The 15,847-nt window shown below is 36.1% G+C and overlaps 1 protein-coding gene across 2 annotated transcripts; it reads left to right on the top strand.

Moving 5' to 3' along the window:
• The first annotated feature begins 4,795 nt into the window (after positions 1-4,795).
• Positions 4,796-15,388, top strand: LOC148863288 (triose phosphate/phosphate translocator, chloroplastic-like). 2 transcript variants are annotated; one of them, XM_088980137.1, is made up of 13 exons: positions 5,003-5,696; positions 5,845-5,916; positions 6,550-6,759; positions 7,738-7,803; positions 8,101-8,179; positions 8,266-8,386; positions 9,373-9,468; positions 9,686-9,798; positions 11,199-11,276; positions 11,390-11,506; positions 12,022-12,121; positions 13,195-13,295; positions 15,071-15,388. In XM_088980137.1, exons 3-13 carry the CDS (start codon positions 6,608-6,610, stop codon positions 15,095-15,097), a joined length of 1,050 nt encoding a protein of 349 aa, XP_088836263.1. In that variant the 5' UTR covers positions 5,003-5,696; positions 5,845-5,916; positions 6,550-6,607; the 3' UTR covers positions 15,098-15,388. The 2 variants fall into 2 exon arrangements, with proteins under 2 accessions (XP_088836262.1, XP_088836263.1); XM_088980136.1 differs by lacking the exon at positions 6,550-6,759 and having other exon boundaries at positions 4,796-5,696.
• The last annotated feature ends 459 nt before the right edge of the window (positions 15,389-15,847 follow it).

The following is a 15,847-nucleotide window of genomic DNA, read 5'->3' as shown; positions in this document are numbered from 1 at the left end:
ATTACTTTCACTATCTACTTTTGAAGTTCCTGCTTTTGATATTATGACTAAAGCTAATTGTCATTTCATACTTACATCAGTAAACCATCTTTTTCTTGGTCGAGCAAGCTATAAAAATGTTGTTTTCCAAATAATGCCATTTTGCTCGTTCTGGAACCATGGATCGAAGGAAGTATAGAAGTATAGAATGAATCGAAAGGCGAACTCCTTGTCGGTCACTTTGATCAATCTTTCTCATTACCTTGATTTATACCTCACAAATGCAAATGAGTAGTGGTGGCACTGAACAGAACAGAGTGGTTAAACACAACTCGTTTAGCCAAGCCCAGATAGATAAGATAAAGGCTTAGATGATAATAATACTGAGGAGGGGGTTAGGAACCCTCTTATCCACCAGTGAACAATGGCTACAAGCAGATACCAATGGCCTGAAAGTGGTGGAGTTAGATTCAATTCCATACTTTTCCAACCTTGCTGTAAACTTTAAAGCTTTTGGGGGCACTAGCATGCTGGGCAAATGCACTGATCATTTTGTTCCATGGAAATATATGTGCTTTAATTCTGGTATCTCCTCCAACAGTCGACAGATGTCCTCCAAGTTTTCACACTTGACGTGTACGCTCAGAATTGGAGGGGTTTTGACCAATTGAACTGGATTTGGTCCAATCCGATCCAATCCAATCCAATCCAATGTGAGTCAATTATAAATGGACCAGGTCCGATCCAATCCAACAAATGTTTTGGACCAATTTGAATCAATCCAATTCATTGTTTAGACTGTCCAATTTGTTCAAATTCATTTTGATTTAGATTGGCTTCAATCCAAACCCAGTCCATTAACACATATATTCTTATCTTATATCAATGGATCAGATATTGGCTTAATCCAACCCAATCCAATATAATTTTTTTACAGACGAACCAAGTCCAATTCAATCTAATAAATATTTTGGACCAGATTGATCCAATCCATCCAAATTTATTTTGGACTGGACGGGGTCCCATCCAAAACCGATCCATTGACACCCTTATTGACAAGTGGGCCTGTCTGATCGAAAATCCGAGGTTGAAATAACCTGGGCATAGATTTGTTTCCTTTTAACGAACCGTTTCAGTTATTTATTTATTTATTTTTATTTTTTGAAGGCGAGCCGTTTCAGTTTTGAACATGCTGGAATCACACTTAAACGACTGAACTGATTCAGGCTAAATTCCTGTTTCTGAAGATGCGGTACAGGACTCAAAGCCAATTGACACGTATTTGATTCGAAATAGGCAGGGATCAAGGTGGAATAGGATATCAGACTTCCCTCCGGCTTCGACACATTGAGTTAGTGCTAAAAAGTCTCGAGACTTGAAGTTTCGACACATTGAGTTAGTGCTAAAATGTCTCTATGTTCAGAAGGCAACCCTTTGTATTGTACATGAAAAAGAGAAGAGTAAGTGAGAAAGCTCTGCAAAAACTTTGTGCTGGACAGTTTGGGTTGGTCACACAGATTTGTCCACGTAGAATAACAAAAAGATCAGCGGCTACGTGTTTTTGCCACACTTCCAAGTTTCAACCATTAAAGCCATATATATATATGCACCTTTCAAGCTTAATAAGCCTTTTACATGGGCCTGGAAGTAAAACCTTTCAAGGTTTTGCTTCTTTTGGGCTGGGCTAAATCAAGCCTTGGGTCAGCCCAGCGCAATGCTTGCCCCTGGCCCTGCGATTCGAGTTCGAGGTCAGTCAGTCCAGGCGCCCGTTGGAGGGGGCTTTTATGCAGAGGCTTCCGGCTTTGCAAGGTGAGCCTCATATGGAAAGTCCATTCAAGTTTTGACAAAATTCTAATACCAGTCCATCCAAATTTGCACCCCTGCCAAATAACCTAAAGGGAAAAGGTTCGATTATGGTGCCAGAAAGGCATGATTCCGGAAAAACATACAACAATCAACTGGTATCATAAAAGTAGGAATCAATTAGGTGGGTTTTCACCAAAATTTACGGGATTATGATTGGTCAAAGCTTTTTCGATATAATGTTTTTTCAACATAATAGATTTTCTCAAGAATCGGAAAGACATGATACCATAAGAGATTTGACCAATTAAAGCACTCCATGAATTTTGATGAATTGTCATCTATTTTATAACACCCGGTTGATTGGCTGTATAAGTTTTCCGGTATCATAGTCGAACCCTAACCAAAAGAAAAATAAGAAGATGAAGAAGAATTGAGACTACTCTCCCCACGTCTTCCTCTTCAGAGTAACTCACTCCACCATGTGCCTCCCTCATGTCTCAGGTCCAGTTCAATTCTCTAGCCTGCATCATTGCACATGCCAACATGCCCTTTATTATATATAGACTTAAAGGAATGCGGCATGCGTGATGGATGATGCAAGAAGAGCATAGAAAATGGTTTGTTTATGTCAACTACACCATGTATATAATATAAATAAGGCTGTCATAAGTTCATAGCATCATACAAAGCTGTCCATTCATTCTCACAGACCTAAACAATGATCAAATGTCATCAGAGGAGTCACACATCACTTACATATATATAATCTTTATGTCCATGTATGATGTATCAATCCATCAAAAGGAAAGAAAAACAATCTTCTCCTTTATTTTCTTATTACTTCTGATCTATTATTAGTTTTGGATTTTTTTTTGGCATATCGAACCTAACACAATAAAATTAAGTAAATATTTACACTTCAATTTTGAATATCAGAATGCTCTGAGTCCAATAAGGTCAATAGAAATTCACAATTTAACTAAAGTCTGTTCTCTTTGATATTGATATTTTCCTTTTTGGCGTTTATTTCTTCTCCTGACGTTGGAGTAAGTGTTCTTTTTTATGATATGCACTTGGGAAGGTGACTTCGTTCTTACCCTTAATTAGGAAAAAAAATTGCAGCATGGGCTTTGAAGAACCAAACAGGTGTAATTACATCATGCTAATTATGTACTAATTTTGACATAAAACTTGCATAGGTGGAGTGGAGAACAAGAGGAAAGGGGGACACTAGAAAGAGATAAGTGAATTCGGGTTACATCCTCACAAAAACCAGTTCCCACAGCCCCTCGCAACCGTGCATTGAGAATATCTTTCGTGAATAAAAACATATAAAGATGTTCTCGATGCACAGCTACAAAGGGATTGTGAGGACAATATCCAAATTCGAGATAAATTGGGAGGAGGGAATGAAAGTTGCGAAACTCTCTTTTCATATAAGGGAAAATCTATGATGCTGAAAAGGCAAGGAATAAAAAAAAAATAGGGGTGAAAAAAAAAACTAAAAAACTGAATCGACCAAAACTAAATTAAAAAATTGGTTAATTGAACCAATTGGTTCAATGTTTTAAAAAAATCGAAGGTATCAATTTGGTTTCGGTTAATCAATATAGAAAACTAGCAATTAACCAAACCGACTGGTATACGTATATTCTATATATATATATTTATGTATATTATATATTATATATGTAATTTTTATATGCATTATATATATAAATGTATATATTTATAATATATGATATATTATTTAGTAATTAAAATATAATATTTGATATATATATTATAAAAATTGAAAAATCAAAAAACCAATAAACCAAACCGATGGTTAACTAATCCGGTTAACCAGTTAACTGACTGATTTTGGTCACTGATTTTCCAAAAACCGATAGTACCAATTTAGTCCAAAAAAGCCCCACGGTTCGATTAAGTGAACCCCCTACATCTAATCTTTGGATTTTGAAGCAAATATTTGGTGGGTGGTCAGAACTCAGAAGTTCTATTGAACACTTTCTTAGGTGGGTGAGACCCATCCAATAATGGTATTGATGCACCACCTGCAAACGGATTGGATTTAATTTGATTCATTTAAGTTGGATTTAGATATTTGTTTAGCCATTATAGGATAAGGTTTGAAAATGTGATATATTATTAATTGATTTGAACATGGATGTTATTTGATCTAATTATGCACACATACAGATAAATCTCATTTCGTTCAACTACAATGTAAACCCTATCTCATAATCTTCTATTGAATCCAATTCAAAATAAACCCTATTTAAATTTAGTCCGGATTTAATTCCAGCCTTATCCAATAAGCTGTTTTATGTCCCTATGTCATAGGGTCCATTTGGTTTATAGTGATTCGAAATAGTTTATTCAATTTATCTATTTGGTTTAAAAATTTAAATCAAAATAAGAATTGGTTGGAATAGATTTCATTTACAGGGAAGAGGGAAAATGATCATTCCCTCAAACGGGACGATGGGAGAATATAATTTTGACAAAAACGAACATGAGATTCTCGATTCAAACAAAGAGTTGACCTTTCTAATTCTGATTATAGATCCCTAAATTCTGCAAATCAAATGCACTCTTACCTTATTTTGTTTGTTTGTGTATATAAATAAATAAAACCCAAAATAAAAATTAACCAAAAATTGCAATTTCTCATTTGCCCCGATACATTTGCACTACAAACAAGCAGGGCCTCAACATCAATTTAGAAATTGCCTATTTGAGCACCACGTGCTCAGTGATGCAACGAATCTTGATGTATTTACTGTAAATCAACCAATCACCGAGCACTGAATAATTCAAATATCAAATGTCGATTTCATGGCCACCGTACAATTCAGATTAGATGGCCTTGACAAACTTAATAATTGTCTGATGTTCGAACGGCGTCGAAAAGCCGAGATCCATGGAATAGTTTCTCCACGTGGACTAACATAGAAGCAAAGTTCTGTTTTACTTTATTTCACCTGTCAAATTAAAAAAGAAAAAAAACTTAAAAAGGACATTTTAGAGGGAATTCAAATAAAGCATCTCACCTACTCTACTTTCAATTCTCCCGCGAACCCCATTATTGAGCTGCTGCATATTCGTGTCTCGATTTCTTATTAGGTTCTGATTTCGTGATTCTGTCACTGTTCCATGGAGTTCAGCTCTTCATAACTCCTTTTCCCTGTTGTGATACGTGTTTAAGTTTCCTGAAATTCAATTTTTTTCTTTCAACTTCTTGTTGAAACTCTGTTACTTAGTTGAAACAGCTTTTGCTCCTCCTGCGTTTATAGAAAAACACGTCTGAAAAATCATAATCTTAGGAATCTGTGCTCCTAAAATTCTAGGGTTTACCTTCCGAAGACCGAAATAGAAGTAGTCCAGGAGTTTGATTCCTCTATGTCATTGTTTTATTTGTGTATAAATTTACTCGTTTGCTTCTCTTCGTTCTTAATTCAATGGTCCAGAGAACGATAGATAACGAACTCTGATGTCTACGAATTGAAATTCAGACCTTGTGAGAGGATTAAATAGTCTTTTGTGTCTCTACCTTATAGTTAAGTTTTTGTATATTTTCGTTTATTAATGGCTTCCGTTGGAAACCTGGTTCATCTTTCGGCTCCTCGTTCTCGAATTTCGTCTCTGTATTTGTCTTCGAATAGGCATCCTCCTAATTCTATTGTTCTCAAGAACCGCTCCGTTGTTCCCCAAGCCTCACGTCTCGCATTCTTATCGCTGCCAGAGAATAAAAGCAACTCTTCTGCTCCAACTGAGTTCTCTGGCAAGTTTCTGAGGTTTTCTGGTTCAAATCCATTGTTGAGAAGACATCGTCCTGTAACATTCCCGGTCGTCTCTACCGCTGCAGCTGCTGATGCTGATGGTCGTGAAGTTGAAACTTCAAGCGGGTCGGAATTCGATATTCTTTTTCTTCCTCACAGGATTTCTCTTTCCATGTTTATTAGTTTTTAATTTGCATTTGCTTTTCTTTAACATCTATTATTGTTCTTTTAAAAGTTTATTGTGTAAATTTTCCAATTTTCTGGTTAATTGCAGGCTTAACAAGCCTTCCAAGGGTTTTTGTGAGAAGTATTCAGCACTTGTTACTGGCTTCTTTTTTTTCATGTGGTAAGTAATCATGTATGTGTTTATGTGTTCATGACTCTATGTATGCAACTACCGATGTTCTTATTTATGGGATATTAAGTCATCTATTTTATGATGCCTATTACTTGAAAATTTAGCAAGTCATCTTCAATGATAAGGATTTGAAACCATGCAAACAAGCAAACCTTGGAAGCCAGAAATCTATAGTTGATCATTGATGTTGTAAGTGCAATGGTGAGGCGAGTTAGGGTGGTCTCCTCGAAGGACGAAGAAGCATTAGGATTAGGGCCTCAAGGGGAGATGATGGGTATGCTTTCGCCTATTGGGAGTTTCAACAAAGCCGGACAGTAAGAGCGGTAAAAGAATGTGTTCGTTGTTCCTTTTTCTCCCTTTTATAAGGGGGATCCCAAGACTTTAACGAGAAGGATCCAAAAAGGGTTCCGCTCCTATTAGGAAAGGGAATCCTTGTCTTTATGTCAGTTATCAAGGTATTAGGGTTTCGCCACTTGTCTAACGAGATCTTCTGACCTCTTGAGGTCACATGTCATGGGCGGGGCCATGTTTGGCTGCTATGTCCAGCTGTTCGTCTTATCGTCTTCGGGATGCTTCGTGTAGCCGTTGCGAGTATTAGGTGACATTGTGTTCTCATCACAGGTTCAAGGTGGCTCTTGAAGCTCATCGCAAGCTTGGGACAGCTCTTTGAGATCATCGCATGCTCGGGGGTAGTTCTCTATGTTGCTACAAGTGTGTGTGGTTTTGCTTCGATTCTTTAATCATGATCGTGGCAATGGGGATCTTCATGTACTTACAGATGTCATATTCTCAGTACTTGCAAGTCCCTATATTACCATGCAAACAATATGTGTAAGCACCTAATTACAAACAAGCATGTTTGAAGCCCTTGGTTGTGTATGGAGCATGTCTGTCTGTTTGTTTGTGTTTTACATGCCTAAAATTCAATGGGATCTTAGAAACATATTTTAGCCATTTACAACGAGTCATACCTCTGTCCAACTACGTATACATTGTAGAAGATCAGCAGTCTCAACAGTCATCAGATGTGAATGTGATGCAAAGCCACAACAGTCTTGAGAAGAGATCATTCTTATTGAATTCATTGTATGCACGGTTCTGTTAAAATCAATACTTCTTAGTCTCTTGTTCACCATAAAATCAAAACATGAATGACATGCACTTGTCTATATAAAGTTAGTGAATTCATCTCTCAGCAGATCACTGAGTAATCACCTACTTAGTAATTTTACATGCATATCATTCATTCTCTTCTTTTTTTTTTTGCAGCTGTAAAAATGTATTTTTTCGATATACTTATTTAAAAATCCATCTGGTTATATTTATCCACAATTTTATTTTTTCTCTATTTTGGGTGAAGGTCATTTAAATTTCCACTGTTATGAATTGACTTCAAGTCATCAGGTGTAGATGAAAATCGTACTGGTCAACGTATGTCTAATTAGTGGCTGCTGACCAACACAAGACAGGGTATAGTACTTCTCATTGATCAACGTAAGAAACATTTTAAAAAAAGGGCAATTCTCCATTCCTGGCCCTGATTCTTTGGGGGTCTTTGTATAACACAAAATATTTCCTATTTGAAAATAGAACTCTGAATGCATTTTATAAGAAGCATTTCCCATTTCAATATAAACCTTTGAATCCACAAAAAATAAAAGCATGTTATGGTTTTCATCAACATCCTAAGAATCCTAATCATTTATTCTTAACCATTTTTAATGTATCATTTCTTTGGGTTTTGTTTTAGGTGATACAACATTGCATGTAAAATATTTGATTGTCATCCATTTTTTTCTTCTGTTTCAGGTATTTCTTGAATGTCATCTTCAATATTCTCAACAAGAAGGTCTATAACTATTTTCCATATCCATAGTGAGTTGTCTAAACCACATGAAGTTCATGTCCTTTTGCAGGGTTAATATTGTTGCTCTTGCATCCTTCTTATAAGAAGCTTTTAATTTATATATCTATTGTTCCAGAAGCATGTTCTATAACCAACTGATGTGGCTTAGTTGGTGGGTTCTCTTACTGGTTGTAGTAGAGACTGCCACCGGGGTTGAGGGGTATAGGTATAGGGGAGGGGATGGGCTACACCCAGCTGTGTAGCCCCATAAAGCCAAAAGAAAAAGTTAAGTAACGATTTTCTCCTTATTCTTTCTCCTCCTGCAGCTTTGTTTCTGTTGTGCATCTACTAGTTGGAGTAGGATACTGTCTTGTAAGCTGGGCTATTGGCCTGCCAAAACGTGCTGTAAGTGTTTACACCCAGGAATTGCAGTTACATTTCCTTAAGATATGGTTTAAATAAATGGGTTATTGCTGTTCCTGTGCAAGCAGCCAATTGATAAGGATCTCTTAGCACTCCTCACGCCGGTTGCTTTCTGCCATGCCCTTGGACATGTAATGTCAAATGTCTCATTTGCAGCTGTTGCTGTTTCTTTTACACACACAATCAAAGGTATATGGGGCTGAAGACAGTAAATCTCCCTCAATTAAGCAAACATTTTTCATTCATATGCTATTTAGTTGTTGTCAGGGAGTCCATGATTCAATTTGCACATAATAGATGGAAGTACTTGTCATTTACAATTATACTTTTTCCACTTGGATGTTCTAGAGGTGGGCCTACTTTATCATGGATTGTATTTTATATGATTCTTACCATCTAATGACCTAGAACTAAAGTCTAATCTACTTATTTTAAATTGTTCTTTGCTTAGCAGTTGGCATCATGTTATATTCTCAAACAAATTGATTGAGGGAACCAGAACTTTGGGGATCCCCCCTCCTAGGGGTGGGAAATGCTACTCTTGTCTGAATGACCATGCTCTAAAGCTGGCCCTTAATGTCCAGATGAATCAAGTTATGCATTGGGAATGAAATCTGCAGTACATGAACCTCAAAGCATGTTTTGGGTAGTGAAGTGGCATAGATGGTGGGGAGTCTAGGGACCGATTCCAAGTGGTGGTCCTCAAGACCAGCTTATCTATCATTTTGTTAATAAATGTTCCTACTTTTTTCTATTGCTTCATAATTTGACAAGCTTCAGTAGTAATTGTGTTGTTATCATGAATCTATCTTCTTCAAAGTTCCATTTAGGATTCACTTGTCAGAGGTTTGAAAGCAGTACTCTTGCTAGGTGCTACTAATAGTGGGAACTTACTCTCCAATTTCCTTGATGAATTGACTGGAGCTGTTTCTTGAATTACAACTCTCTGTTTCATATTATGTCATTCAGCCTGTAAACAGTCACAGTTACACTTTGTCATTACTTATTATAACCAATGCTTCCTGTCCATCTGTTTTTTCTTATGGATGATAATTAAATGGTAAAAAAATAGAAATATGGCAAGTGTGGGATGGTAACTTGACAATTTCATGTTGCTCCCTACATAGTATTCTTTTTAGGCCCTTACTGACACCTTTCTTCATTTTGTTATGCAGCGCTGGAGCCCTTTTTCAATGCTGCTGCTTCACAGTTCATTTTAGGTCACCGGATTCCATTAGCCTTATGGCTATCATTGGCCCCTGTTGTTATTGGTAACTTTTTGGCAACTCCACATTGTTCCTTCTCTCTACATAAGTTGAACATTTATATGGTCCCCTGCTCTCGCCCCCACGCCTGAAATATTTGAATATTTGTTTTGGAAATTTTAGGTCTGTGCTTGATGCTTGCTGGTAATAAGTTCAAGTATGAAGTACCTGCATGGTAACATATATCTTATTTGCTGACATGATCATTGGATTTGTGTTTTAGGTGTATCTCTGGCATCGTTGACTGAACTTTCTTTCAACTGGACTGGTTTCATTAGTGCAATGATTTCCAACATTGCATTCACCTACAGAAGTATCTATTCAAAGAAAGCAATGGTACAATTTTGGAACAATATCTTCTTTATTTGTTACTTTAAAGTTTTTGCTTCTTCATGCACTATTGAACTATCGGACAAAAAGTTCTGTGGACTATTAGGAACAAAATATGTACCCATTTACCCATGTAAATTCCTGGTTACCCTGGTGCATAAGACCCTGAGATATAAATCCGTTGACTTTATTCTCTGGGTTGTGTACCTTAAGTTTCCTATGGAAGCCTCCTGGGCCATTGGGCCTCCCATGTGCTATCTTTTGGAATGATGGGCTATACTCTCAGAATAAGAGTGGATGCTAGAACCAGAGGAAATCCAGCTTTTAATAAAACCAGTAACTTAAAAGAAAGATATTACTGATGCCTCATAAATCAACAATATTTTTAATACACTATATCTTTTTTCATGGTAGCTGATCAAAAAATTTATGAAATTTCTGATACAACTAGTAACAGTTAATTCAAGAAAGGAAGTATTCTGTTTTAATCCTACCTTTTTATTGTCATTCTTTAGTCCACGAGATGGGCCTAGCTTTAAGTTCTAACGATTTCTGACTTAATGCATTTTGTTTTAGTAGTCCTAATACTAGTTTACTACTAAGTTTAGGCAAAACTAATGAAAGGAATCTTAGTTTTTCTTTCTTACCTAAATTTTGACATCAAAATTTGATCCCTTAATGGACCTAACTAAAAGATTTTAGAAATACTGCATTTCATCATCTGTCAATCTATTCATTGACCCTAAAGTAACCAACATTTTTTTAATCAATTTTAAAGTAACAATCATCGATAAAAGCATTCACTATTTACCTGGGCTGGAAGAAAATTAAACTTTCCCTGAAGCATGGAATTCATGTATGAATGTTTTCAAATTGTGTTATTATGTGAATTAGATGTCTTATTTGTTTTGTAAAATTGAACAACATAGGCCATATATTTGCTCTTGATCCTTTTTTTATCAGTAACTGAAAATACCTTTTTATTAAGTTAAAAGATAAACAAGTAGGTATATCTTTCAGCTCCCATCAAGCCAACCCCTTACATCTTAAACTCAAAAAGAAGCCCAGAACAAATGTTCCCTCAATCCTTAGTAATTTACTCTTACTTAATGTGACATGCCAGTACTATTTCAGGTTAAATAGCACTTCTAGATGCTGTTTTGGTCCTTTAGGAAACTTGCATGTGTTCTTTTCACAAATAAATATACCCCTGTTTGTGTGCCTTACACATACACATGGTTGATTGCACGCATATAATTTCAATTTTTTGGGCATATAAGTTCTAATTTCTCATGGAGACAATTTTGTCTAGTCAAACAAAGATCTGGTGTTGATTGGAAGTTAAGCTGGACGATGCACTTTTCTACATAGATTCCCTATATCCTTTTTTTTTTTTTAATTGACAGACAGGAATGGACAGCACAAATGTATATGCATATACATCAATAATTGCCCTCTTCTTTTGTATCCCACCAGCAATCCTCGTGAGTATATAATTACAGTGACCACTTGAAAGCTTAGCATTTTATTTTCATTTCTTTTCTCTAATTCACTTTTCTGCACATATATAAAGGATGCCTTTTGGATGTGCTTTCAGATTGAGGGACCCCAGTTGATGCAACATGGATTTAGTGATGCGATTGCTAAAGTTGGCATCTCTAAGTTCCTGTCAGATCTTTTCTGGATTGGGATGTTTTACCATCTTTACAATCAGGTAATCCAGAACTCTCCTTCATGGTTTAGAAAATTAGGAGTACCATATAAAATCTTAGAATTGTTGTTTCGGTTGTCTCCTGAAGAGCTCAGTTCCTGTGGTTTTGATCTATGTCAAAAAGACCTTTTCTTGGATATGGTTCCAGTATCAATGGAAATGATCTTATATTTATTATTTTATCATTTGGTATTTGTTTATAAAATTAATCATTTTGTTTTCTGTATGTCTAGTAATGTAGAAGGTTGTACATTTTCCTATGAATCCTTTGATGAATCTTTGATAGTACAAGTTGATAAAAATTGTAGATATTTTCCCATGTGGTGCTTTGTGGGTTTAGTGTGTCAAACACCACAATGTATGGTGCAACAGTAGCAAATGTATATGTTTATGTGTATAGACATTATAGAAATGCCTGCAAAAAATAATTTATATGCTGATCTATTTTTCTCTGTGCCATAGGAGGATTGTAGAATTCCAGCTTTGATAGTTGCTAACTCTGGAACTTTATTCTGCAGCTTGCTACTAACACTTTAGAACGGGTTGCACCACTTACACATGCAGTTGGGAACGTGTTGAAACGTGTCTTTGTGATAGGATTCTCCATTGTAGTATTTGGTAATTACTCTTGTCCCTCATCTGAGGTTGCATTTCTAAGAAAATGTCAATGAAATTACTCTTGTATTAAGACTTCAGATAAGTTCAGTCTCTCTTAGGGAAGGTAATCACTATTTTTATTGTTATTAATGGTCTCACTCAACCTTCAGGCCTGTAATGAGTCCTATTAGCAATTCTTGAACCTTAAACCTGAGTTTTCCGATTTCTAATACCTATCTGTAACCATAGTTTAGTAGTTGCTAAATGGGGGAGATTGTACAAGTTTTACATTTTTGATGTTGCTGCTTGTCCTGACTGATACAAAAAAGATCTAGGCTGGGCTTAGGCATGGTCAACTGTCATGCAATGGAACTTTTGCCTCTGGATGTTGGTCTAAAGGTGCAGCTCAGCCTATTGCAGCCTTACTGCCAGGATGCGCCTTCCTATAAACAATAAATTGTCTTCTCTTAAAATTAAAAGAAGTAAATGTTAGTGGCAAAGAGATCTCCATAAGTATGATGTTGAAGGTATGGTGACTTTTCCTGTTTTACTCCACATGTTTTTCCTGGCTCTACAAGGTAACCTCTGGTTACAACTTTCTGGGTTACAAAATGAGGATAATATTCTGGTAATCAGCAATATGTTGGGCCACCCCATATCTGCCACTGATTTTACATCCTGAGGTGTTTGATATGATATTATATCCTTTCTTTTACTAGTGACAGTTTTTTCATTAAGAAAAAAGGTATCTGCCTATGTATAAGCAATATGGAAATTACAATGATGATAATATGCCTGTTCTAAGCCTATAGGTATGACCAAGAAAAGAAATAAGAATTCAAAACAAAAGTTGACACCCCCCATGATATCAATTAAAAAAATGGAAAGAAAGAAAGCAAGAAAGAAAGTCAACTTTAGCATCTTGTTTTCATTTTCTGTGCCCCTTTTTTTATTCCCTGCTTCTTATACGGTCTGTATAATTTTTATACTTAATTAGAAGAGTTACCCTAGATGCATGGGTCATCTCTTATTGGTTGTATGCATATATACCTTGCTTCTTCATCATCTTACCAGGCTTCTAAAAACATATGCAGGAAATAAGATCTCCACACAGACAGGGATTGGCACAGCTATAGCAATTGCTGGTGTTGCTATTTATTCCTTAATCAAGGCAAATATGGAAGAAAAGAAACATGTAAGACATCACACATCTTCATTTTCTATTTATGCATAGTCCAACCTCATCTTAGCTTATCTTGTTTTTGTGGATAACTGAGCTAAGGATAATTCTATTTTGAATGTTCTTTTAGCCGTGGAAGCTTACTATTCATAGATGAATCATCTCTTTTGCTTGAAATGCAGGACATATATGTAGAAAAAGGTTCACATCTTGGATCAAGTAGGAATATTCCCTACACAAACCAACCTATTTTTGTCATGTGGAAGGATATTGTGGTCAACCCAGACCAACCATTAGAATAAGGGACTCACTAGATTTTCCACATGTTCAATCCCATAGTCCATAGCACCACATGCCCCACCTTGTATTGGTGATTCTTGCAATTAATTTTCTGTTAAAAGTTTTTAACTTCAAACATTTAAGCTGTTTTAAACGGTATTTGAGGCATATGCCTATAGGTTCAGTGTTTAGCCTTGCTGCTTACACCTATGGGAGAAACAAAAGTCATTCTTCACTATGAAAAAAGGATGAGAAACAACACAAGGTACCTTGTGGTTTGCAACCCAAACCAACCTTTAACCCTTGTACACTTCTTCTCCCTTTTCTCTCTCAAACCTGAAAAGTCCTGTATAGAGAAATAACCCTCTTGCACCAAGAGCACTCTTACACAGTCTATTTACTTTTCATTGGTTCACGTTTCACAAGGTGTATGTCAGTTGTGATGTCTCAATTTATCATTGGTACACTTATTTTTTGCTTCATGGTGTAATTTTTGCACCAGAGGTTTTGCCTAATAATAATTTAGAACTTTGTTTAAGATAATATAACCTTAATAAAAATGACAAAAAAATAGCACACTGTTTATATGTTGATAAAACTAGTGTTTTTTAACCAAAATGATCTTATATGCTATCTATGAAATTTCCTCTTTTAGACATAAAATATAACAAAAGTTAACAAGAAAACCGGGAGACCTCTATATGTTGTTGACTTTATAATTAGTTGAGGTCTTAATTGGTTCAGAACAGTAAGAACTTGTACCGACCTAATTAATAATTGGGACACAGCCATAGATTTAGAACCAACATGATTGGTTCGGTTTTTTCAGGTAGACCCAATCCATTGATTGCTTTACTCTCAACCTCTCTTTTTCTCCAAAAGAGATCTCCCTCTTTTCTCTCAGAGGCACACTATTTTTCACCAAAGAGCGTGTCATAACACACCCAGGAAAGAGACCTTTTATATGCAAAACACAAATACTTACCTAAGGGGAACCGCGCACATTGTTAGATTACAACTCAACCCACCAGTTGAAAATAAGATACAAACCCAACAGGTGTATATGCTTCTAAGGTGCATGCCTTTAAGTGCTTTTTTGCATGAGGTGTGTGCCTAGTTTTCTTCCATTTTTCGAAACATTGATCCAGTTGTTTGTAAATTTTAGACTAAAATTTTCCTTGCTTAATGGCAACCTGTTATCATTTGTATCTTGCTTGATTGCTAGCCAATATTAGAGGATAATGGACTATGCTACACAGATGTGGGTATCAGGGTTGGTGTCTGGAATTGTTATGAGGTGTAGGACTTAGTGAGCTCGTAAAATATGATTCAGGGATGTTTTTTATTCTTTTATTTTCCTGTTAGCATAATTTTGTTTTACACAAATAATAATGCTACTAGAGAAGAAGAAAAAAACGGATGTAAATGATGGTGGGCACTTACAATAATTTTTAACTGACTTTTCATTGTGTGCGCACTTTTTACTCACAAATTGGCTTGGTCAATTGCAGAAGGCTGCTGCAACTACTGACTCGTAAGAGTACCATGTTCGAGTACCATGTTCATCGACTTCAATCCTACTGACTTGAAGAATCCTGTATTTTATTGGGGGCCAATAAAAAAAATCCTAAGATGTAAGGTGGGATCACTTAAATTTTGATTTCCATTCTGTTTCTCTTATAAAAAAGAAAAAACAGCTTTGGTGTTTGGTCTCATGATCATCATTTTCTTTCATGGGCATAAGCATTCGAACTTTCAGGAAGAAAATGAGGGCTGAGATAAGCAACATTACCTTTACATTTGACTCATTGGTTGGTTTTTACATCTCAGCTTTCGTTTGAGTTGGTTTCATGTGTTGAGCTAGTGTTGCCGAATGGCAAAAATTTTCTCAGAACCTGGTTCATTTGAATCAGTCGAAAAAAAAAAAACAAGGCACAAGATCTTGGAACCGTCAAGTGTCAACATGATTTTTCAGCACTTGAAACCAAGGTTCAAAATAACGATACGCCCGATACGCTGGTAGGGGTGTATCGGGTGTTTCAATACTTGTTATTTTACTTATTTTTATTTTTATTTTTCAAAACTGGTTCAGGGGAGACAGTCTAGGACCCCTCCATCCCCTGAACCAGTCAAACCCCCGATACACCCACTGTAAGAACGTATCGGAAGAGACCCGAAACAATACATTTTACGTAATGATACTATGAACCTTGCTTGAAACGGTAGAAATTTTTTGGCTTATGCTGTTGCAATTAAAATCAAGGAAATTGTAAAAGGTTCATTTCTAA

This window comes from Nelumbo lutea, chromosome 3 (genome assembly GCF_056320005.1).
Source record: "Nelumbo lutea isolate HS-2025 chromosome 3, American lotus-T2T, whole genome shotgun sequence".
Lineage (NCBI taxonomy): Eukaryota > Viridiplantae > Streptophyta > Magnoliopsida > Proteales > Nelumbonaceae > Nelumbo > Nelumbo lutea.
The sequence above is the reverse complement of the archived record's forward strand: the minus strand, read 5'-3'. Positions and strand labels throughout refer to the sequence as shown.

Bases quoted from the DNA above. Each gene is read 5' to 3' on its own strand.
- LOC148863288 (XM_088980136.1), top strand. From the start codon at position 5,377: ATGGCTTCCGTTGGAAACCTGGTTCATCTTTCGGCTCCTCGTTCTCGA. The intron at 8,180-8,265 runs GTAAGTGTTTAC...CTGTGCAAGCAG, and splicing joins TTGGCCTGCCAAAACGTGCT to CCAATTGATAAGGATCTCTT. The intron at 8,387-9,372 runs GTATATGGGGCT...TTTGTTATGCAG, and splicing joins TTTTACACACACAATCAAAG to CGCTGGAGCCCTTTTTCAAT.